Source organism: Malaclemys terrapin, chromosome 3 (assembly GCF_027887155.1).
Source record: "Malaclemys terrapin pileata isolate rMalTer1 chromosome 3, rMalTer1.hap1, whole genome shotgun sequence".
Taxonomy (NCBI): Eukaryota; Metazoa; Chordata; order Testudines; family Emydidae; genus Malaclemys; species Malaclemys terrapin.
Genome location: NC_071507.1, coordinates 85,104,120 through 85,128,328, shown reverse-complemented (window position 1 = coordinate 85,128,328; position 24,209 = coordinate 85,104,120). Strand labels below are relative to the sequence as shown.

At 44.8% G+C, this 24,209-nt stretch overlaps 1 protein-coding gene across 1 annotated transcript; it reads right to left on the bottom strand.

Moving 5' to 3' along the window:
• Positions 1 to 1,757: 1,757 nt before the first annotated feature.
• On the bottom strand, positions 1,758 to 23,029 carry MPC1 (mitochondrial pyruvate carrier 1). Its single transcript, XM_054021758.1, has 5 exons — positions 22,944 to 23,029; positions 15,675 to 15,678; positions 8,271 to 8,367; positions 3,472 to 3,604; positions 1,758 to 2,964 (listed from the first exon to the last, which is right to left on the bottom strand). The coding sequence occupies exons 1-5, from the start codon at positions 23,012 to 23,014 to the stop codon at positions 2,946 to 2,948; spliced, it is 324 nt and encodes a 107-aa protein (XP_053877733.1). The 5' UTR covers positions 23,015 to 23,029; the 3' UTR covers positions 1,758 to 2,945.
• Positions 23,030 to 24,209: the final 1,180 nt, after the last annotated feature.

The following is a 24,209-nucleotide window of genomic DNA, read 5'->3' as shown; positions in this document are numbered from 1 at the left end:
GTAGATAACATGCTTTCTCCTAGATATGCTGAAAACTTTTTAGTAATGTAATGCAACAGTCTGTGTTTTTCATTTTGTGGGGCCAACCAGAATATCTACTGATTTGAGTAGCAATCCTGAAGTCTGCCTTCTTATTTCTGAAAGCTTATGTGATGTGCTAGACACCTTATGAATATAGCAGGCGCAGTTGCTGCCTTCTTGAACTTCTAACCCAACTATTGCTGCAGACCACACAATTTGTAAGTAGTGAAAAACCCCATGTTGGGGGTATAGTTCCTGCTTTCCTAAACATTGTTTTGCAAAGAAGTTCTGTTATATGGTAACTCCTAGCCTAAAACAGAGCATTTGATACAGAAAATCTATGGCAAGGTTACCCAACTTGATATCAACTTACAGAAGGAGGAAACGGCCGTAAGTAAGGGGAACTAGGGAGTGGGAATGTGGTTAAACACCAAATTTTAGCAAAACTTTTCAAATGTACTCCTAAATACAGATTTAGATTCTTTAATTGAGATAGCTAAGTGGCCTCATTTTTTGAGATGGTGACACCTCCCAACTCCCACTCACGTTAATGGCCACCTTTTCTCCTCATTCTGATGTTAAACACTACATTTAAGAAGTCCCAGTTTGGATAAGCATGCAAGCTTTGGGATGATTATGGAGTACATTTTCTTGAGAGTTTTCCACTTCTGCTTTTGTTTTAATTTCTATGGCATTATAGAAAGATAGAAATAAAACAAACCTTAGGAACTCAGGAATTGAGGTAAATTCTAATATGAACTATTCCACCACTTTTGTTAAAGTAAGTAGACACTCAGGAAGTGAACAGCTGACCCCACACTGGTTTTGAGGGGGTTAACATGTTAGCCAAGTCATGCAGTTACCTGAAGTTATACAATATTTAGACTTCTGCCTCATTTTGAGCATTATGCTCAATATTTGCAACAAACACTGAGAAGTCCCAAATTGTTTCAGAGTCCCTTAGAAACCTGAAATTCTGACCAATTTAACTCTAGTTTTCATTAAGGTTTCAAATGAATCTAATGATGCTTGGTGTCAAGTATCAGGGGGTAGCCGTGTTAGTCTGTATCTACAAAAACAACAAGGAGTCTGGTGGCACCTTAAAGACTAACAGATTTATTTGGGCATAAGCTTTCGTGAGTAAAAACCTCACTTCTTCGGATGCATAGCTATGCTGCTTGGGGCTTTGTTAAAACTATCTAAAGTTTGCATTTTTGGTAGTCCCCCCCTTTCCATAATTTGTATTGTCAACTGAAAAATTCCCCCAGCTGAAAGACACATCCATGTAACCCCCTTGTTAGTGGCCATTTGTGTGTTTTCTGATCAATGGGATATAAACAACATCAAGATCAACATTATTTTCCTCAAGTGAAAACTAATGAGATTGATTTGTCATTGGTACAATTTACACTGTGTTACAGTAAGAATTCCAGAGAGATGTTTCCTTATCTCCGTCCTGATCCAACAAATCCCATTTATGTAAAGAATAACAAAGTTTCTCTCTATATAAAGAAGTCTGTCAACTGTATGTCAATAATTCCACAACAGTCAGTAAAAACAGCAACACTATTTTCATACACCAGTTTGTTTTAATTTTAAATTCAGCTCATTGCAACAAAAAATGGCCCCTTATCTGAGAGGCCTTGACCATCATTAGACTTCCCATATGTAGGAGATTTCCTTTAAGATCTGATATTGGCATATAAGAAGAATACTCCATTCCATTGCGAAGAGACTACTTGCATCAGAGTTTTATTGAAATTTATTGCCATTATTTTGATTAAAACTTTCTGACAGTACATTACTTAGTTGGGACACAGATTTTACTGTCCAAAATCATTTTACTGATAATAAAATTATGTCTGGCACATACATTATTTATGTTGTATGCATTATTTGCAGTTGCTGATGCCACTTTCAAGCAAGTGTGATGAAGAAGTAAGCAGGAGAGAAAAAAAAAGAAAAGAAAAAGAAAACCCACACACACACTTGGACTGCCACAATGTGAGGAAAACAGACAATGGAGTTTTATCCTTCAGATCTCACCCTGACAAGGCTCCCACCGAAGGAAAGGGAAGTTTTTTTGCCTGAATAAGGACTGGAGTGACCTTCAGAGGCCCACCTGCACAAAATGAATATGTTTAACAAAATATAAAAATCCACAACATTCCAATCTTCTTAATATGCATGTTTGTAACCTGTTACCCTCCTTAGGTTTACAAGAAATTCTTGCTTCTCTCAAGGTGATTCTAGGGACCAGGAATTATGTAAAAAAAAGTAAGTAGCATGCCCTTTCAGGTAAAATCCATTAGTCACATTACTGAAAACAGACATGCAATGAGTGACCTGGCAAGCCTGCAAATGCATACTTTTAGATCAGCAATGTCTTGCTGAAGTCTGGTATAAATTTTAATGATGAAACAGTAAGGAATGGATGCTCTGCAAGTACTATGTTAAATGGTTTTTAAAATATTTAAATATGCAGAACAATTACACCATCTACAATTGTGTCTTACTGACCTCTACGTTCACATTGATCTAGCAGGCTTAAGATGCATGAAATGGTCCTGTGCCATTCAGTTATGTAGCTGGTTAAATAAAAACAAAAGTTCTCATCTTTTTAAAAAAATTATTAAACATGATTTGGATAAGTAATTTCATTAATAGAAAAGTAAAGTCAGTACTTGTAAGGCAGCAAAGAGTTAGATGTAATTGTTTACATTCGGAAGAGTACTTTACAAAAAAGGCAGGCTACAAAATTTAACGGAAGGTTGATGTGTTTTGTGTTGGCAAGATCTTGTATTCATGATGAATTTTATGATGGAGAAGAAAATGCAAAAGTCTGCATCACAGCACCTGTAGAGCTCTTCCTTTGTTGTAATTCACGATGAGGAGCACATTCTGTTTTTCCCAGATAAAGATATTTAGTTCTTCTTTTCCATCCTACCAAGAAAAACAGGAGAATTCAGTGAAGGTCTTAGTATTTATATACAATTATTGACTAAGGCTTGAACATACTGTGAAAAATCAAAGGCTGGGTATGAAAAAGACTTACTAAATTATCTGGTTTCTCACCTTACCACAACAAAACTGGTTCCTAAACTTCCCTGTTTTATGCAGTCTACTTTTAAAGTGTCCCAAAAGATGGGAGTTCCTAAGCTATTGTGTCAGCAGATGAGGAGGAAATGAAATGTTCAGCATTTGCTTTGCTTTTCTGCCATTTGTTTCCTGGGAACCCGCCTTCTCAGCAGCTGCTCTCTGTGACAGAGATGAACAACCAGCAATAGGATATTACAGCAGGAGGCACCAAAATCTGGCAGCTAATAGTCATTGCTGATTATAGAAGATGGAAAACTGCACCCCTTCTAATCTGAATTCATGTACAGAGAACATCCCTAGCAAATGTCAGTTTGTTTCCCCTTCCCCACCCAGATTTTAAAATTCACTCACCTGTATTTCATCAGTCGTCCTCCTTGGATTAGCTGTGCGATTTCATTAGTGAAGTGACATGCAAACAGAAGCCAGTTTCTTGGCTGTACCTTGTAGGCAAATCTCATAAAAGTCAAAGAGTAACAACACAGTGCTGTAAAACAGAGTCAACATAGTGTCAGTCGTAGAATCCAAGTTTAATGCCAGAAGGAGCCACCATATAATCTAGTCTGGATATTGCAGGCCACAACCATCACCCACACACTAAACCCAACAATTAAATTTAGACCGAAGTAGTACAGCCCACTGGAGACTAGACTATTATGAGCCACAGGGAGAGAATAGGAGGGACCAGGGTGCACCAATGCCCAAGGTCTCTGCAGTGGCAGGAAAACAATTAAGTGAGATATACCCAGATAATCTTGGCAAGTGACCTGTACCCACATGCTGCAGAAGAAGGCAAAACCAAAAAAAAAATTCATTTCCCTCCCCCCGCCCCCGCAATTAAAAAAAAAACCCAACGTCACTGGCTTATGTTTAAGAAACTTACCACCTAAGATTTTAAACTTCTAATTGTTAAGACACCATTTCATGGCAAACCACTATTTAGCAACTACTGAATGCATTTCTTCTTTACTATGGCAGCACCTCAACAGAGGCAAACAATTCTATAAATTGTCTGTTTTGCTTGGATCGAAACACAGAGTTGCAATAGCTATGGATCTCTGAATCTCTCAGTGGCTTCCTAGAACCACACACAAGTTACCAAAGCATCTTCAGTTCAGGGTCCAAATCCATCTCCTATTGCAGTCAATATTGATTCCAATGGGAGTTGGATCAGGCCCTAAATAAATAAGGCCCTCACGAATCTATTGGCACATTCCTAGCAAGAACCTTATTTAAAATTTAATTCTTACCATATTTAAATATGGTTCTTGCTAGGAAAGGATTAAGTATTTTTAAAAGCAACTAACGCTCCCCTTGTAAAAAGCCCTATACATTTTCCAAAATGATAACTTACAAGGGAAAGTCTAACTTAAGGTAGACATGCAAATGATTAACAATTTTAATCTCCATTTAAGTGCTCTTAGGGTAAGGAAAATAAATTTTTGCTGTAGTGTAAACTTTCAGTTTTTGATGGAAATTCAGATGCAACAAAACCTTTTGTGCGCCCCCGTGAAATAGCTCTGTGACAATAGGACAACAGACCTTGTCTCAGAAGGGAAAGCCTTATATTTTAAGAGAATCATTTGCATTTCTAGCAGAAAATTTGGAAGAAGGAAGAAAACTTTCTACAAAATGAAAGCAACTCATTGAAACTTGTACCAAAAATAACGCTTTGTGGGGAGAAACACTCACCTACTAACCTTTGTAATAGTACTGGAGGATGACTGCAGCATCCAACATTGTAAACAAAACTATTTCTTAACAGTCATATAACCTTCTGCTTGTAAACAGGTACCAAGTTGAAACTGAACTAGCTAACTAAACATTGTGTTGTAGTGTACATATATTGGACAGAGCAAAGTTCTTTGGCAAAATATTTGAAGAGTTGTGTAATTTCACTATTTAAAAATCCTCCCAAAACCTAAATGGATGTTTAAGCTTCCATCCCACTTGGAATGCACTATTTCACTACACGGAGAAGATGGTTAGTTTCAACATTGGCCTGAAACATTTATTTTACCTATGCAAAACGAAGACTTGGCAAAACATGTACAGTAAATGCAATAAAATTTTAAGTACCCCGCATCAACTATATAGTAAGGGGACTCTAAAGGCTGAACAAAGTTACACTTCAAAATATCCCTTTTCATTAGTTGCTTAGGACAAGGTAATTCCACTGTGAAGATGGAAAGGAAGTGATGTGTTTTATTTATCAATTTCTGCAGCATGGGCTAGATTAAAAGTGGCAATTTCCTCTTGAGACATCTAAAAACCCAGAATCAGGCCCCACCGGGATTCATAAAACTCCCACTCAGCTGCCCCTGGTTGCTGTAGGCACCTAAACTTGCTCAGCACCTAAGTTTTTGCAGTAAAAATTCTCTAGGCACCTATGTTTTTGCCACTGAGCATGCACACTGCAGACCCATGCCAGGCATCTGGCTGCCTAAGCCCTAGAGCGATTCACCAACTGCAGGAAGATAGGCATTCCTCCGCCTAACTTGTCTGCAGGGCCCAATCTGATGCATTCAGAGCTTGTGTACTGGCTGAAGCCCCTATAGGTGATCTTACATAAATCCCCACTGCACGTGAGGGGGAGAAGTGATTTTAGCAGGGATTTGCGACCTCTCAAGTGAGTGCCCTAACCACTGGGCAATGGGATATTTTGATATGGGACTCCCGGAGGCTACGTCTATGCTTTGAGCTAGGGGTGCGATTCCCAGCTCCAGTGGACATACTTGTGTCAGCTCTCATCAAGCTAGTGTGCTAAAGATAGCATAGCCAGGGTAGCATGGAAAGCAGCGAGCAGCGACATGGGCTAACAGCCCTGAGTACAAAACTGCCAGACCCTGTGGGTAAGTACTTGGGGCACCTAGCCAGTGCCAACACTCACTGCTGTCCATGCTACCATGACTACACTACCTCATGTACTAGGTGCCTCAGTCTTTCCTGTTGAAAGTATTCCACTGTGGATAATTTAAAAAATCATCATGGGGGCAGGGGAAAGAATGAGTGAGCACGGGAATGACTGTAGCCTGGTAGTTAAAGCATTCACTTGGGAGATGGAAAACCCAGGATCGAATCCCCTGCTCCAATGACTTTTAAAAATTGTTTATCCAAAGTGGAACCACTTCAACAGGAGACTTTGATGGTGCCCCCACATCAGACTATCCCATAGCCCAGTGGTTAGGGCACTCACATGAGAAGTGTCAGAGCCCAGTTCAAGTCCCCTCTCCCCCTCGTTTGCAAGGGGGATTTGAAGCAGGGGGTCTCCCACATCACAAGTGAGTAACCAAACCGCTAGGATAAAAGAAGGGACAGCATTTGCTATGGGGCAAGGGGAGCAGTCCCTCCCAACCCCGAGATCTTGCAGAATGCAATATAATCACACAACCTTCTATATGTTAAACAGTCTCCCCCTCCCCCAATTTTTTCTGAAATGACACCCCTGGCTAAAAGTTATGAGAGAGGTCCTTTTCCTCCTCCTTTCTCCTCCATCTTCTTTCTAAACAGGCATCTAGCACCAAGAGAGGGTTTGCAATGGAGAATCCCAAGCAGAGGGAAGCATCTATCTCAGAGGGGCAGGGGTTAGTACACACCTCTCAGTTTGGCATTTCCCATTGGCTAGTTTAAGCAATGCCACCTAGCATGCACAAAGCAATGTTTATGTCAGTAACAATGCCCAAAGGGGCAGGGCTTTGGAGCGGAGCCCAGAGCTGGAGCACAGAGCAGCTCCAGAGCAGTGGAGCTGCAGGTTTTTGCCTGGAGCTGAAGCGGAGCCGGAGCACAGCTCCAAAGCCCTGCAAAGGGGTCTTCCATCTCAGTAAGCAATACTGGCCATCTTGAGAGCAACGTTCAAGAGGCAGTGACTCAATTATCCAATAATACTTGTTTGAAGCAATCAAATTAAATGGGTAGAAGTCATATTTTCTGTTATAAGCAGCACGTTTTTGCTTTGGAGGGAATCTGCTCAAAAGACTATTGAACAAATTAAGTGGAAGGCACTATACTTTGGCTAATATAAACATCATTATGTAAGTAAGAGCTGTATATTAAACTTAAAAGGGATTCACATTGGCCTGCTAAACCCAGGGTTGTGAGTTCAATCCTTGAGGGGGCCATTTAGGGATCTGGGGCAAAAAATCTGTCTGGGGATTGGTTCTGCTTTGAGCAGGGGGTTGGATTATATGACCTCCTGAGGTCCCTTCCAACCCTGATATTCTATGATTCTCTTCTCCAGATTAAACAAAAGCCAGCCTAAACTAGCTAATGGGAAATGCCAAACAGAGGTGTGTACTAACTCCTCCCCCTCTGAGATAGACGCCTGAACTCTGGGATAGGTGCTTCCCTCTGCTTGGGATTCTCCACTGCAAACCCTCTCTTGGTGCTTAAAAAGGATTTTTGTTTGGTTTTATTTTTATCATGCAAGAAGAAAGGAAATCCAATATGTCAGAAGGAAAGCAGAAGCAAGTGTTTAAATGAAACTATTCTTGCATCTCCTAGCAGCAAATCTTCTGAACAGAACGCAGAGTGAATGAACGGTATAGAGAAGTTTTAAAGAGTGATTGTAGTTCCCTTGCATTTGTAGAAAACCTTCTAATAGACAGTTGTTACTCTCTAAAGGCAATTTAATTCTGTTATTAAGGTGCAGGCAGCTTCAGAAGACATTCCCTTTCAGTTCTCCAGTTGGCAAGTATTGTAACTTAAATCCCATACCACATAGAAGCAGCATCAGTGAGAACCCAGGTACAAGAGGGAGGCAGTAGCAAGTTAACATTGGAAATAAGTTAGGAAAACGTTCAGGAACTAACATTTTACAGTAGTAGACAAAGGAGATTAAATTTTCTAAAGCGACTTCTGATTCTGAATGCCCACCCCTGAGACACTTTTCAGAGCCTCCCCATCTACACTAATCCACCCTCTGGAAAAAAAAATCTGCCCCCTTTAAGATGTTTCAAGTTGGGCACTCAAAAAAGTACCCAGAAGCTACTAGTTACTTTTTAAAACTTACATCCGTAGTATTTTAGATGCAACAAGAGAGTTTATAGGTATATTAAACTAAAATTAGTGCTTGAAGTGTAGCATTTGGAAAGTTTTTTTATGGACTAAGTAGTTTGACATTTTAAGTCTGTCCCAATTTCAACCCTGTTTCTTACCAAATGTCATTCGGCCACTGATGATCTCTGGAGATTTCTTCATGTCATTAATAGCAGCAATAGGGAGTCCCCAGTTGGCTACCGGTCCCCAAAAGTGCTGTAAATAAAGTGGAAGGAAGCAAAGAGTTTATCCTTTAATTTTGAAAGATTTCATTTTTTCTATTATCATCGACGTTATTCTTACATGTTTTTAAGAAAGGAAGTTCTGGAAGAGTAGTGTGGTAGAGCTTCCTTTCAAGTTAGAATAGAGACAGCTTTCAAGCACACTTAAGTGGAAAAAACAAAACAAAACACCTCTTGTCAAATAAGGGTCTAATCCAGGGGTCTCAAACACGCAGCCCAGGGGCCGCATGCGGCCCGCGGGGTTGTTTTCTTCGGCCCGCGGGCTCCTCGCGACCCCCCACAGCGTTTACCTAGAGCGGCTCCAGCCCGACACGCACCGGGAGAAGGGTGGGCTCCCTGCCTGCCCTGCCCCCTGCCGCTCCGGGAAGCGGCTGAAACATGGGGAAGGGGGGGCATAGGGCTCTGTGTGTTGTTCTTGCTTCAGGCAGCGCCCCCAGCAGCTCCCATTGGCCGCAGTTCCCCATTCCTGGCCAATGGGAGATGCTGGGGGTGGTGCCTGAAGCAAAAGCAAGACACAGACCCCTGTGCCCCTCCTCCCCCAGGTTCCGGGCACTTCCCGGAGCGGTGCGGGGACAGGCAGGCAGGCGGCCAGTCCTGCCCCCAGTGCGTGTCGGGCCGGAGCCCGCCTCCCAAACCCCTCCTGCAGCCCAACCCCCTGCTGTACCCCGCACCCCTTCTGCAGCCCAACCCCCTGCTGTACCCCACACCCCTCCTGCACCCCACACCCCAACTTCCTGCCCTGAGCCCCACACCCCTCCTGCCCTACTTGGGGGGCAGAGTTGGGGTGTGGATTTCAGGGAAGGGGTTGGAATGGGGGTAGGGCCTCATGGAAAGGGTGGAGTGGGGGCGGGGCCAAGGATGGCATGGGGGAGGTGTCCGTAATGCGGCCCTCGGCCAACGTACTAGTCCTCATGTGGCCCTTGTGGTCATTTGAGTTTGAGACCCCTGGTCTAATCCTCTCCATTGCAGGAAAAAATCCTCCCCACTTTCCCAAGCCCATGTAGATGGGTTTGGCATAGTTTGTCCCATGAGGAACAAGGACAGAACACACCATTCTTCCCAGGCTGTCAAGTGGCAACAGAACCCACTCTGTGGTCACTACTGTAACCTCAGGTTTATGCTAGAGTCTATAGCCAACCTAGGCAAACAAAAAGTGCATCTTGTTCATACAAGAAATTCTCCAAACCATTATTCAATATAAAAGGCAGGAAAAAAAAACCCTCAGTGACTAACTTAAGGGGGCATTCCAGCATTATGATGGATGCTAGATTGCTCCCAACAAGCAGGTCTGGGCTCCGGGCAATCATGCCACTTTGTGGAAGCTGTTGGGCAATAATCACCTTTCATTTAGGTAAATGAGAACAGTTAAATGCACTTTGTTTAGTGGTAGCTGAAACAATGGAAAACCACTGACCAAAGACTAGACAGCATACAAGTCTGGGCAGTGTCTGAGCCATGCGGTTCAAGGAGTTTCTTGGGGTCTGATAAGTCAAACCCTTATCCCTGCATTTATTTCCAACTGTGTATCATGCACGTGCATGAGAGAAGAAAGAAGAAACACCACAGGAACAGAGAAAAGGCAGCAAAAAACCCAGATAAGAACTCAGAGCATGATCTTGAGAAATCGGTAAGAGAGAAAGCTTTGGTGCAGAGTGCTGGCTGAAAGAGGCTTGGAACTGTGTCCAGGAAAACAGGATTTTAGGTACATTCTATATAAATAAATATGACTGCATCAAATAAATACCCACCAGGAATTTCTCCTCCTAATAAAAACCACACACACAAGACCAGCAAGTTGGCTAACTGCTAAGGCCAAAAAGGGGTAAGATTAGGATACCTATTTGCAAGTGAAAGCTGGAATTCTTTGCAGCCAATTAAACACCACTTTTGCATCTATTTTAAAATTAACATTACACATATTCCAGTGATTCAGAACAAGGGAGTATATGGGGGAGAGAAGCAGGGGGGAAAATGGGTTTCTTCACCTGTAATTTTAGTTCTCTTGCAGAGGGCCATCCAATGGTCTGGACAGGAGCTTGTGGATTTTACCTGTGCACTAGAATAGAGACAGCTTTGCTTCCATCTCCAACTCAAAGGAAGGAAGATAAAATCTAAACTGCCTCTACTGTGGTGGAATAAGCAGATCTAACTCATTAGCAGTGTTCAGACTAGTGCAGTGGTTCCCAAACTGGGGTTCGCAAAATTTTCCAGGGGGTTCTCGGGAAAAAAATCCCTAATGGCGGACAGAGCTGTCCCTAAGGACCCCGGGCAGCACGGGGCCAGCTGCCCGGAGCCCCTGGGCTTCCAAGAGCTAAGCAGATCAAAGCAAGCCTATCTATTACATTGAGGAGATTTAAACTTCAACTCTCCTTATAAGAAATGGAAAAGGAGGTGGATATTTTTTGCTGTTTTTAAAATTAAATAGGCAGCTAGTGGTGTTTTTAAAATTATTATGAAGAACAAGTTTAAGCTTTGTTGTAATGTGCGTTGTGTGCCTGGACTGCTCAAGACCTGAATGCTTGTGTAAGAGGAACTCTTTGAGTTGACTTCTTAAATACCTTCCTGCTGTTTCACATTTGATACTCCTTGATGAAACATAGGAGCCTTGTCTTATAACAGGCTTATTCAAAGTGATACAAGCTACGATAGTGAGATCTTGGAAGAGTGTTGCTGTTTTCATAATGTAATAAAAATACTGTAATGATAAATAATAATAATAAATAGTGTGTAATAAGCATGTCATAAAAACAAATTGTGTATTTCCAAGATCACTGCTTTTATAATTTATACTCAGGTAAAGGAGAAAATCCCTGGAAGTATTCATTTTTAGGAGGGGGTTCGCGAGACTTGACATTTTAATGAAAGGGGTTCACAGGTTGTTAAAGTTTGGGAACCACTGGACTAGTGGATGCCCATGTATGAGAAAAGAAATAGAAAGCTTACAAAAAACAACTAAAATAATCCCCATGATCAGTTTTGCTGAGTTAAGTGCTGTTTTGTAGCAAGGTTTGCAGTTTTACATTACTACAGTGAGACGTGACCTCATGTGTTTAAGGTCGCAAGGCTAGGGTTACCATATTTCCACAATCAAAAAAGAGGACACTGGGTGAGGGGAGGGAGCCCCGCCCTAGCCCCCCTCATCCACTCCCCACCCCCTGACTGCCCCCCTCAGAACCCTAACCCCTCTCTGCTTCTTGTCCCCTGACTGCCCTGACCCTTATCCACTCGCATGGATTAGAAATTTTGGTGGTGCCCAGAACCCCCCCACCCACCTGCCTAAGGCTCTGGGAGGGGGGGTTGGGTGGAGGGAGGCGGTCTGGGGTGCAGGTCCTGGGCTTGGGATTAGGGTGCAGGAGGGGTGCTTGGTGCAGGCTCCGGGCTGGGGCAGGGGGTGGGTGAGCAGGAGGGGGTAAGGGGTGCAGGCTCTGGGATGGAGTTTGGGGGTGGGAGGTGGTGCAAAGGGAGGGGGTGCAGGCTTTGGGAGGAAGTTTGAGGGCAGGACGGGGTGTATGGGAAGGGGGGAGGGGGTTTGAGAGGGAGTTTGGGGATAGGAGGGGATGCAGGGGTGAGGGATGTGGGTCTGAGGATGAGGGGTTCATGATGCAGGAGGGGGCTCAGGGCTGGGGCAGAGGATTAGGGTGCAGGGGGATGAGGGTTGAGGATGAGGGGTTCATGATGCAGGAGGGGGCTCAGGGCTGGGGCAGAGGATTAGGGTGCAGGGGGATGAGGGCTGGGGTTGAGGGGTTCGGGGTGTTGGAGAGGCTCGGGGCTAGGGTGGAAGGGCAGGGTAAGGGCAGCCTGTCTTCCCATTAGCGGATGGGGGACGCTAGGACCCGGGGGCAGCAGACAGCAGTTGCCTCTGGCTCTGGCAGTACAAGCAGGCAAGGGGGGGTGGGGGGAAAGAGGCAGGGCCGGCTCTAGGTTTTTTGCTGCCCCAAGCAAAAAAAATTTTGGCTGCCCCGCCCCCCCTCTCCACTGCACCTTCCTGCTGCCCCAGCCCTGGGTCACTGGTAACTTGCTCCCAGGGCGGGTCATTCAGCAGGAATTTTGGATGTGCACAGAACACAGACAGGATTGGTTCCCATATGGTTACAGAACTGCAGTAAAGGGGAACAATTTTCAGCTTGTGTGATTGGAGGATATCTGGATGCATATTACAAGACTGTCCTACATAAATGAGGAAAAGTTGAGGTGCCTTTATTATTCTTTTGTTCCGTTCTTTGTTTCTATGGGGAATTTGCCAATGCAATATCACTGTCTTCCTTTTAAACAAATAAAACTAAAACTTAATAATAATAATAAAAAAAAGCAATGGCTGTTGAAAATAGCAATTCCAGTCCTAATAACCACTGGGAAGCATTTCTTGCTCAATTTATTCTACTTTTTCTACAGCAAGTTACAGTGGATCAGTATATTTGTTTGGGAGAAATGAAGTAACAGCTGCCCAAATTGAGCTTGAGCACTCCTGAATTTTGAGGGTGTTCAAATCTGGAAGGCAGGTGCTGGATTCCCTTTCTGAATATTAGCTAAATCTGGAAAGGAAAAGTCAATTTCTGCTTCCAGGGCTCAGAAGTGTAAATCCTCCTACGTGCCTGATACTATATCTAAAGCTGCCCAGTCTAGTAGAGCCTCCCCTCCCTTACTTTTCATTTTAAATTCTAGTGGGATCCACGTACCTGCCTTGCTAGGCTTCAGATAGAGAGGTGCAATGTCCATTTAGTCCCCCCAATTCTTTCTTTGGGGGAGAGCCCAGGGCTGGGGCAGCAGGAGATGCGGGTGGGGGGAGAGCCCAGGGCTGGGGCAGCAGGGGGTGCGGGTGGGGGCCAGAGCTGGGGCAACAGGGGGGTGCGGGTGGGGGAGAGTCCAGGGCTGGGGCAACACAGGGCTGTGGGGGGCGGCAAAAAACCTAGAGCTGGCTCTGTCCCTACCATTTACAGCAAGCTGCAGATTTCAGTTCCACACTCCTTCCCTTTCCTGTTAATTGCGGCTGAGGGAATGCTGGGAAATATAGTTCTTTCCCTGCTCCAGGGCTGGCTCTATAGGGCAGGGAGCTAACCAAGGAACTACAGCTCCCAGGGCTCCCTGTTGGTTCTCAGCTCCCAGGCTGGATTCTTGTGCCCCTGCAAATTTGCCACCCCAAGCACCTGCTTGCTTTGCGGGTGCCTAGAGACGGCCCTGGGGGGGGGGAGGGAGGGGACCCACAGGGAGGGAAGGCGGAGGAGGGAGTGGCAGGTGGAGGCCGGGGACCCATTCAACACTCCCCCGCTCCCTGACTGCCCCCCCCCGGACTCCCCTTACCATTCTGGCTCCACGTGTTTGCAAAACACGCTGCCCGGTGGGTTGGTTTGTGTGTTACGCAGGGCTGCAGACAGAGGGAGGGGGGAGCAGGGGAGGGCTCTGGTTGCTGGAGGCTAATGGGAGCAGCTTAATTGGCCAAGCTGCCTAATCAGCAGCCGCACTCTGCATGGAAGGGAGGGAGGGAGGCGGGCGAGGGAGAAAACCCCCCCAGACATTTTAACCTTTTTACCAATTCCTCCTGGACGGCTATTCAGAGATGCAAAAGCCGGACATGACCGGGGAAATACGGATGGATGGTAACCCTACGCAAGGCTAACCACCACAAAGTAACACTGCCAAAAGTGACTTAAGTGCCTGACAATCGGACTTGGATGCTTCTGAAAATTTTATCCAAACACTTTAGTTTAAGAAGTTTAAATAGTGTGACACAATTTACTTGTGAAGGACAGTACAAGACTAGAGAAGGTATAAAGACTTCCATTTCTACTACTGAAAATGTGGAAGAACATGAAAGTTGACAGGAAAAGAAAATGCATGTGGAATCACTAATTAAAATCTAACCAATCCATTACTACTCACAAGCAAGAACGTTCTGAGTTATGGTATTTCATTTGTACATTAATGGCAATGTCTAGGTGAAGGCATATGTAGTACAGTGACACCTACTACTTACTCTGAGACACCAATATAAGTTGATATACGCTGTAATAGCTAGAATCACAGCAGCAGAAATTCAGCAACAGTGATCTGTTATTGGGGGGGCTTGTATATAACCAAGTTATTGTAATAGTTTCAATGTTCTGTTTAAAACTACAGCTCTATGTGACTAGAGGTACATTCCAGTCCACTTCCTAACTAAGTTTATGTTGCTAATGCATCACTTTAAGCAAATTCTGAGTGTAACCGGAATTACACATACTGCATATTGTCACTAATACTGTTTTAAGAACCTCTACAGTTTTCTTTGGATTCATTTAAAATAGTGGAATTTAGTGCTTGAGAACTGACACAATGATAGCACTGGAAAGTGGCTGTCCATCTACCCTCAAAACAGTTTTAGCCTTAGGAGACTTAATGCTAGCTTCTTGTTCTGGAGGGTAGTTCATGTTCATTCAGCATTTGATTCCTTATTAAACTGCCTACAAAAGGTACCAAATCCTATGATTATTGTGATATAGGAGTGTTCATTAGAAAAAAAGTCAGAGTCCACTCAACTTGTTTCACATAAATCACTAATCTGCCATCAAATGGTAACTTTCAATTACTACTGATCTGGACCACATTTGAACTAGAGACCAAGAGGTAAAAGGCTCCACAATCCCCTTTCCAATCCTCTCAGCGATTCAGTCCGACTCCCTCAGAAGTTTTATGTTTTTCATCTAAAAAGTAAGAGGATTCAATAGAAATATAATAAAGTGCAACTTCACATGTACAGGCTGTCTTCAGTCTACACGGGAAGTAGGCTAGAATAGCCTTCTATAGCAGTATGTATTCAGCCATAGTACAGAACTAAGTATTCTGAATCCCACAATACAGTGAGTCATGATTTCCAGATTCAGTAATGAAGATAACTGGACCATCAGAGAAAGTCTAGAGTGAAAGCTGTGGGACTGTGCTGTTTACGGTCTGAAGTAAACATGTTAAAAATAAAACATTTAATTCATCTAGCAACAACACATGACTGTGCAGTAGTCAGAGATGGAGCTCTAAATCAATCCCATGCCCCTAGCAAACAGTGACTGAGAGGGCTGTGAAGGAAACCCATATCTTTCTGATTCCTTAGCTGCTTTAGTCCTCCTTACGTGAGGGAACTGTTACCCTAATACACATGGGAGTAGAGAGGCGAGGAAAATTTTTACTAACTCACCAGTCCTAGCAAGGTTAGCAATGCACCTCCTTAGACGGAGTCAGGTCAGTTCACAACAATGCTAGTACAGCAAGATTACAAACAGCTGAAACGAAGTAGAAAAAGCTTTTTCTTACCGTACTATGTTGTCAGCGTTCATTATGGTTCACCATTCAGACGACGCATGAAAGAGGAGCAGAGAAGAGAGTTAGTTTCCTTCAAATTACTGATCTTAAATGGAAAAGTGGAAGACATAAGCAATGCTGCAGCAATTTTTCTCAATTAAGTTATTGTACTAAAACTTAAAATATCTAACAATTGTAGAATACAAATGTTACCCTCTAAATACTCTTTATAACGGTTATATCCCGTTAGCCATCTCCACAAAGGTAAGTGCAACCCCTCAAAAGCAAAGCCCCTCTTCTCCTGAGAGAGAACTATATGGTTAGTCACAACAGGTAAGGCTTAGGGCTTGTCTACACTGGCAATTTACAGCGCTGCAACTTTCTCACTCAGAGGTGTGAAAAAACACCCCCCTGAGTGCCACAAGTTTCAGAGCTGTGAAGTGCCAGTGTAGGCCATGCTCCCAGCACTGGTAGCCATGCCCCTCGTGGAGGTGTTTTTTTTTGTTTGTTTGTTTTTTAAAAGAGCGCTGGGAGTGTTCTCCTACTGGTTTTTGAATGTTAGGATTCCTGATGTCAGATTTGTGTCCATTAATTCTTTTGCGTAGAGACTGTCCGGTTTGGCCAATGTACATGGCAGAGGGGCATTGCTGGCACATGATGGCATAGATCACATTGGTAGATGTGCAGGTGAACGAGCCCCTGATGGTATGGCTGATGTGATTAGGTCCTATGATGATGTCACTTGAATAGATATGTGGACAGAGTTGGCATCGGGCTTTGTTGCAAGGATAGGTTCCTGGGTCAGTGTTTTTATTAATATTAATAAGTATATTGCAGTGAACTAGTCAAGGTGACAGAGGCATGAAATGACTATAGCAAGCATACACATTCACCAGCAACTGTCTCAACTGCCTTGGGCAAGCATAGATGGAAAATGTGTCATTTCCTCCCCCTCCTACTATGTCTGTCGTGGGTCATCTATAAGCCATGATGACCCATGAGAGCAAAGCCAGGAAAGAGGGTATTTTGGGGGCCACTCTATCAATCATGAATAACAGTGTATTATAAAACCCTAACAGACAATCAATGGTGCTCTGCTGGCTTTTAATAGTGCCTCACACTGAGCTGTCCTGAGTTGTAGATGAGGCACAGGTACAGCTCAGGAAGTGGCTCTCAACTGGCACCCCTCAGTCTCTCATGCAATCAGTTTCCTAAATTGCAGGAGGAGAATATTGGTAGTCTCAGCCCTTACCATTTATAGCTGGGCTGTCACTAGATTTTTAACTCCTTGTTCCAGGTCTGCACAAATTGGGATCACAGATATTGCAACCCCAGAGGTGAGGAAACAATACCTTACACAGCTACAATGATTTGTCCTGGTGACCAGAGGTACCATTCTACTAAGAAACTTTACTTTCAGCCTCTTTGAAAGTGGGAAGACTGAGGACAGTCTATTTGGAGGAGTGATAAAATAATCCTAGCTAACAGGTTAGTGACATGGCAGGAATTTTAGCCTTTTGCAAAGACAAGAAAGTAATCCTTCAATCCCTTGATGACTAGTCCCCAAAACATTTCCAAATTGTGTTTGCCCCACCCAGGAGAACCTTTCTATATGGCTCTATGTTACACAGCTGCTGGAGAGAGAAAGATCTGAATAGTAGATGGGTAGCATTAAGGAGACATTGCACAAGAGATGGGTTCCTCTCCCAAAAGCCAAGTCCATCCAAACAACTCTAAATTCTCAGTTTAGAATTAGAAGAGTGAAAGCAACAAAGATTGTGACTAAACTACAGGCAAGAAAGAGGTTCTTTGAGTCCTAGAAGTCAATGTCCTTCAACTTCTGCCAAAGTGTACATATTTTATGTGCACATTTTGAAGAGCTTACTTTGAAGTACACTTCTTGTTTAAAAATTTATCAACAAGGAGGACTGAGGGTCAAAAACAATTAGTCCCAGTTCATAATTTTGTCACTGAAAGTAAGAGCAGTCTTTTGAAAAGGGGATTGTATCTCTGTTTAAATGCAAGTCAAATATACCACTAGAATTTCTAGTCACATTTTAAGTGACCTGAGTTAATAAAACTGTTCATGTTTTGCAAGGAATGGAACAAACCTGCTTCAAAACAACCCCTAATTATATTAGATCATGGGACTGCTACTGCAATGTTTAGCTACAAGAGATATAGACTCCAAAACTTTTTAGAAGATTTTCAAAGTGTACTCCTGTACAATGGATCCCAACTACTTCAGAATCCTAACTAGTGCGGAAAAAAAAATCCATTTGTATTTACAATACCTGCAGGGCATCTCTGCAGTGGAGAAATTAAAAGCAAGAATTTTATTAGAACTTTTTTTTGCAATGTTCATTTCAGTGATGCAAGAAATGCTAGGCAACTGAGTCTTTCTGCCAGTGGTTCAGGGTTTGTCTACACTGGCAAGTTTCTGTGCAATAAAGTAGCTTTTTGAGCTCAAACTGCAGACATGTACACACTGCCAAGCCACTTTGTGCGCAGAAACTCCTCAGTTGCAGCACTGCTAAAAAACCTCCACTGCAACGAGAATCATAAGAGTATCTGCGCAGAGGCTCCAGTGCTCTATTGCCAGTGTAGACACTTGATTACTTTCTGCGCTGTAATTGGCCTCCGGAGTTGTCCCATAATACTTCAAGTGACTGCTCTGCTAATTGTTTTGAACGCCTCTGCCCTGGAGACATGCACGCCCCTTTCAAAGCACCGCTTGCGTGTTGTGCTAATCTACTCCGGGACACAAAGCAAACCATTAATGTGAAATGCTCGTCCTGTTGAACACAGACGTGTGTGTGCCTGTGTGTGTGTATGAGTGATGTGAGAGACTGATGTCAGCGTTTCCTCCACCCCCTGCCTCAGGACTGGTTGCTTCCTGCCACTGTCTGAACTTACAATATAGCATGCTGATACACTCTCTGTCCCCCAAAACACAATGTCTCTCCCCACCCCCATCAATACACACACACACACACTCCCTGTAACACACTCCCCCCCAGTTGAAAAGCAGCTGGCAATGTAGTAGGATGCCCATGGAACAATGGGATTGGGAAACTTGAATCATATGACCCTGTATCTGCCCCCTGAGGCATTGCAAATGCTTCCCAAAGCACCCTGTGGCCAACTGTACAGTGGGATAGCTACCACAATGCACTGTTGTCTTTGCCATTGCAAAAGCTAATGTGGATGTGCTCCACCATCACAAGGAGCACAGTGTGGACACGCAACAGTGGTTTAATTCCAGTGTTTTAATAAAAGTGGTTTAACATGTGGTGCAGAAACTTGCCAGTGTAGACATACCCTCAGATACATACTAATCACACCTTTTAGCTCCGAACCAGCTATTTTCAGTCACCAAGCATTCAAATGATAATCCACTGTCTTCAAATCTAAGAAGATTACTAATCAACAGGTACCGCAAAAGATCTATCTGTGGCTTACATTCCTATTACGGTTGCATTGAAAAAAAATGTAGGTAAAAAACTGATGGTCAATTGTGTAAATATAATTGGACATACAGGCATCTAGATCCCCATTTAATAATCGTTTCAGAGAAACCAGAACTTAAGAGTTGTTATACTTAGAACACAGCTTAATAGGATAGCTTGTTATATTACAGTATTTAGAATCAACATCTATCTTTGAGACATATGAGGCACTAAGTTTGTCTGTCAAAAGTGAATTGTGGGTATAGGATTGGAAAAAAACCCACTATGAATTTAAACATTTTACCCATTAAATGAGCCTGATTTAAAATGCATTTACAGATGCACTTTTATGACTTGCAAAGTTGTTGTCTCAGTCATAATCCATCTAAATGCCCCATGATATGTTGCTATCCCTGTAAGAGGAAGGTAGACAGGTAACCTTCTCCAGGAAAGCCAATTTGGGAAGGAAAGGCCAATTTGGAAAAGGAGCCTAGGAAGACAACACAATTTGAAGGCATGATTTTTTGGGGAGAGGTGTGTGGGGGGGGATTTTTCCTGTGTCATGGCTAAGATGGAGATTTTGGGCTGGTATCCTTTGAGTCTTTGCAATTCTTCAACTTCAATCTTTGGAATCAAGATCGCTGTTAAAGGCTCCCAGTAAGACAGGAAACAGTGTTCATACAAAGTGGTGCTTATAAATACACACTGGACAAAATAATCAACTTAAAAAGAAACTTCCAGTGCACTAAAACTGTAAAAATTGAACCGAGACTAATTCAGTAAGAGATAGGATCGAATAAGTATCATTTGTATGTAGAAATCAACACATTCCATGAAACTAGAGCCCTTTGAAACATTAAAGAAATTAAGATTTGGAAGAATATGGTATCCTGTTTAGCAAGTTCCTTCCAGACTGGTAAGCCTTTAAAATAACTGGGGAAAAAAAACAACAACCCCCAGCCATCTTTTTTGCAAGAAAAATAAATGTTCCTACATCTTGGAATGTGGCATGGGTAACGTTCTTAAGGTGGGATGACTGATCACAATGAATATCAGTCTCTTTTGTCCATTAAAAAAGAAATCAGATCAGGGTTTTATTAGATATGTACACGACATACATTTACATTAGATAGATACATGCTCCAGCTCCAAGTTCAATTCTGTTATAACTAGCACAACTGGACACTTCCAATCTCACAGGATAGTGTTAGATGAAATATATTGTACTGAAAACCTTTGGAGTCCTTGAGTTATATCTAGCCATGCCTACATGTCTGCTCCCATTTTTTCCGACTCTCCCTCATTTTGCTTTGACTCAAATAGTCTCCTTATTGTTGTCTTGGAATTCTTCATGTCTTCACACTTTTCATCTACCCTTTCTGTTTGAACTTGCTTTAGCAGGCGCCAAATTTCCTTTTCTCCCACAAAGCCTAAATGTTGATTACTACAAGATTTCTTCACCAAGGCTTGCACCATCTCCTGTATATTATGCTTGCTTGTGTCTATACTAGACAGAAAGTTCCTTTGAGGTCTTTTGTGCTTTCTTGACACCAAGCAACATTAGTATTGAGAAAATATTATAAGCAGAGCTGGTTCCTGAGTTAAGATTGCCTGATAATAATAATAATATTATAATAATAATAGTGTACCATTATACGACTCTGTTTTCACTTACTTATAAGTTTGCCAAACTTAAATCATTTGGGCTGAAATTTCCTCTGGTCTTTGTGTGCCTCAAGCAAACAAAAGGATGTAAAAAAATATTTTAAGTCAAAATAATTCAGTATTTCTGAAAATAAGATTAACAGGAAAAATATTTCACTGTTTTGCCAGTGTTAAAAAAATTCTTACAACCATTTTGTTGATAAGCTCTAGCACCTCCATGCTTTGTCACAAGAATCTGAAATTTGGAAGAAAGTGGCAGGGTTGCCCTGATGTCAGGGATCTATGCCCTATGCTGTCCGCATGAAAATTCACTCAAATTTGGCCAAGTTATGAGCCTCTGGGGGGAGGGGGGGGGAGAAAACCACAAACCCCACATATGTTCAGTAGAGACTTGTTAGATTCTGGGAGTTAAAGGCTGCGAGGACTCCATTTTTACTAGCCTCACTCCACCCCAGAACTGCAGAGGCTGAGCAGGACCTCCCGGAAATTGCTCCTCACAGCTGCTGTAGGCCACTGTGGCACTAGACACAGGAACCGAGTTCAAGGAGACTCTTTCCTGTAAATTCAGCTGGTGACAGGCAATGAAGAGAAGAAGGAAGCCACTCTATTTGAGTACTGAGTGGCTACAAGAAGAAAAGTCGGGGCCCACAAGAGTCTAATTGTAACATTCCCCTCCAAAACCTGAAATTGAACCTATGACACCCAAGACTCTACATTCCTCTGCTGTTAGCAAATAGTTGAGAAATCCCCTGGCAAAGTGTGTAATTCACCACTTCTAGTGGTTGGTCCACATAGAATAACTATTAGATGATAGTCTACTACACCTATCAGCTCAAGTGGTAGAAGAATGTAACCTGGGGTGATGGAACAATTTTTATAGTGGGGGTGATGTAGGCCACTGAACCAAACTGTAATCCTGTATATAATTGAAACCACTTCCGGTTTGGGGTGCTGCAGCACCCCCTGCACCTCTAGTTGCAACACTTATGTATGTAATGTGGCTCTAAAGGTCCAAACTCTGTTGATGACCCAAGTTGGAGATGAATATGGCTCCAGCTGTTGGAGGTGTTTTTTTTTTTAAAGATAAGAAATTATATACAAAAACAATATTATAAAAACATTAAGTTTTCAAAGTCAATCACTCAAAATTCAAGAAATGCCTTGATTAAGGTTTCAGAGTAGCAGCTGTGTTAGTCTGTATCCGCAGAAAGAACAGGAGTACTTGTGGCACCTTAGAGACTAACAAATTTATTAGAGCATAAGCTTTCGTGGACTACAGCCCACTTTGCCAGTAAAACTTTTATTTGACCTCTTTATGCTTATGTAATTAGAGCCTGCATCATAAAGTACGAGCATATACCATTTTTGCCTTGTAAAACTGACGTGACAGTTTATCTGCCCTAACACAAATGCTACTGCTACACCCCCATCTTAACCACGATGACAGTAATAATTAAATTGCCCATCCATTAAAAAAGGGTGAGCAGAACGTTGCAAGGTTTCTGTAGCCTGTTTTTAAAGTATACTTTGGGCTCCTTTGAGTGTTGCATGACTCAAATTACGATAGATTTATACACGAGAAAACGGAGCAGGCATTGATGTTGCTGCTTTAACAACACACAGCGCTTTGCTGTAAATGAGGCCAGTTCCCCACTGCGATTGGCCACTGGACAGCAGCGAATCAGCGAGGTATGGGAGCGGCACCAGCCTGGCTACGCAGGCGCACGTTACGCGGAGGAAAGGGGTTTCTCGGGGGCTGTGGGAACACCACCTCCTTGACCCAACCTCGCGGCGTTAAAGGCAGGACACAGCCGGGCCTGCCCCGGAGGCCAGCAGGGCGCATAGCGAGGCAGGTCCGGGTCAGTCACTCCGCGGCCTCCCCGGACAGAGGTCGAAGCGCGCCACCAGCCCCCCCGCCCCTCCCCTCCCCTGCCGGCTCGCGCCGGGACCGCCCCCCGCGGCTCGGTAGCTGCCACCGCGCGGCCGAGCAGCCCCCCGCACTGCGGGGCTGTGGCAGGAGCCGCTCGTGAGCGCCACAGTCGGAGCGTGACAGGCCGCGGCGAGCCCGCAGGGACCCAGCCGAAAGGCCCGTTAAACGGCTCACAGCAGCCCCCGCGCGCGGCAGGGCGGCCAGTTGCAGGGCAGCGCCGGGCCCAGCCGCTCTCACCTCATCAGATAGTCCCTGAAGTCCTTGCTCCGCACATAGTCCGCGGCCTTGCGGGCCAGCACCCCCGCCATGGCGGCAGGGGGGTGTCGGGCGCCGGGGGGTAAGGAGGCAGGGAGCGCGGCGGCGATCACCACACTCGCTCCGCGTCCCCAACTCCAATGACAACTGCCCCCGGCACTGGGGTCAAACCGGCTCCGCGGGACGCCCCTAGGCTATAGCTTTACGGCCGCGCCTCCGTCGCCATGGCGCTCTGGCCGCTCATTGGCCCCTGGCACCCCGCCCCCTACCCAGCCTCGGAGGAGGAGAGCGGCTGCGTAACGTAGCGTGGTGGGAGGAGGGAGCGTGACGTCGTAAAAGCTCAAAGCCGGTATCGCCCGCGGAGAGCAAAGCAGCGAGTTTCTCAGCCGCTATTGGCTGTTGGCAGGTGGCTGCTTGTCTCCTATTGGTCGATGTCCCCCCCCTTATGCCCTCTCCAGTCTTCTGCCCGCCTCTTGACTTGCTGTGTCAAGGGCACAGGAGGCGGCTGCTGCTATAAGCGGGGCTGTGGGTGCGCGAAGGAGAGCGAGCTCCCGCCTACAGACACGCCCGCGATAAAGGCTGCCTGCCAGCGTACTACCTCTTCATGCTTGATCCTGCCTGAGAAGTCATAATCCTTTGCATAGATAACAGCTGTTGCTCATTATTTTGATGGTGGAAAATTGTGAAGACTGTTTGCTAGGGTTACCATACGTCCGGATTTTCCCGGACATGTCCGGCTTTTGGGGGCTCAAATCCCCGTCCGGGGGGAAATCCCCAAAAGCCGGGCATGTCCGGGAAAATCGGGAGGGCTGGGTGGTGCTCGGCCGGGGCCGGCGGTGCGGGGCCGGGGGCATGGTGCCGGGCCGGGAACCAGGGGCGCAGTGCAGGGCCGGGCGCAGGGCCGGACGGGGAGCCGGGGGCGCGGTGCCAGGCCGGGGTCCGGGCTGGGAGCCGGGTCGGCCGGGCCGGCGGGGAGCCGGGTCGGCCGGGCCGGCGGGGAGCCGGGCCCGCGGGGAGCTGGGCCGCCGGGGAGCCGGGCCGGGGGTGCGCCGGGGGCCGGCAGTGCTGGGCGGGCCGGGGGTGGTGGGCCGGGGCCGGCACCCCAGGGCCCGAGCCGACCCAGGCTGGAGCCGCTGGGGGGGCCAGCCTGGGCTGCGCCTCCTCCCCCCCACACCCCCCTTACCTGCTTCAGGCTTCCCACGAATCAAATGTTCGCGGGAAGCAGGGGAGGGGGCGGAGACTTTGGGG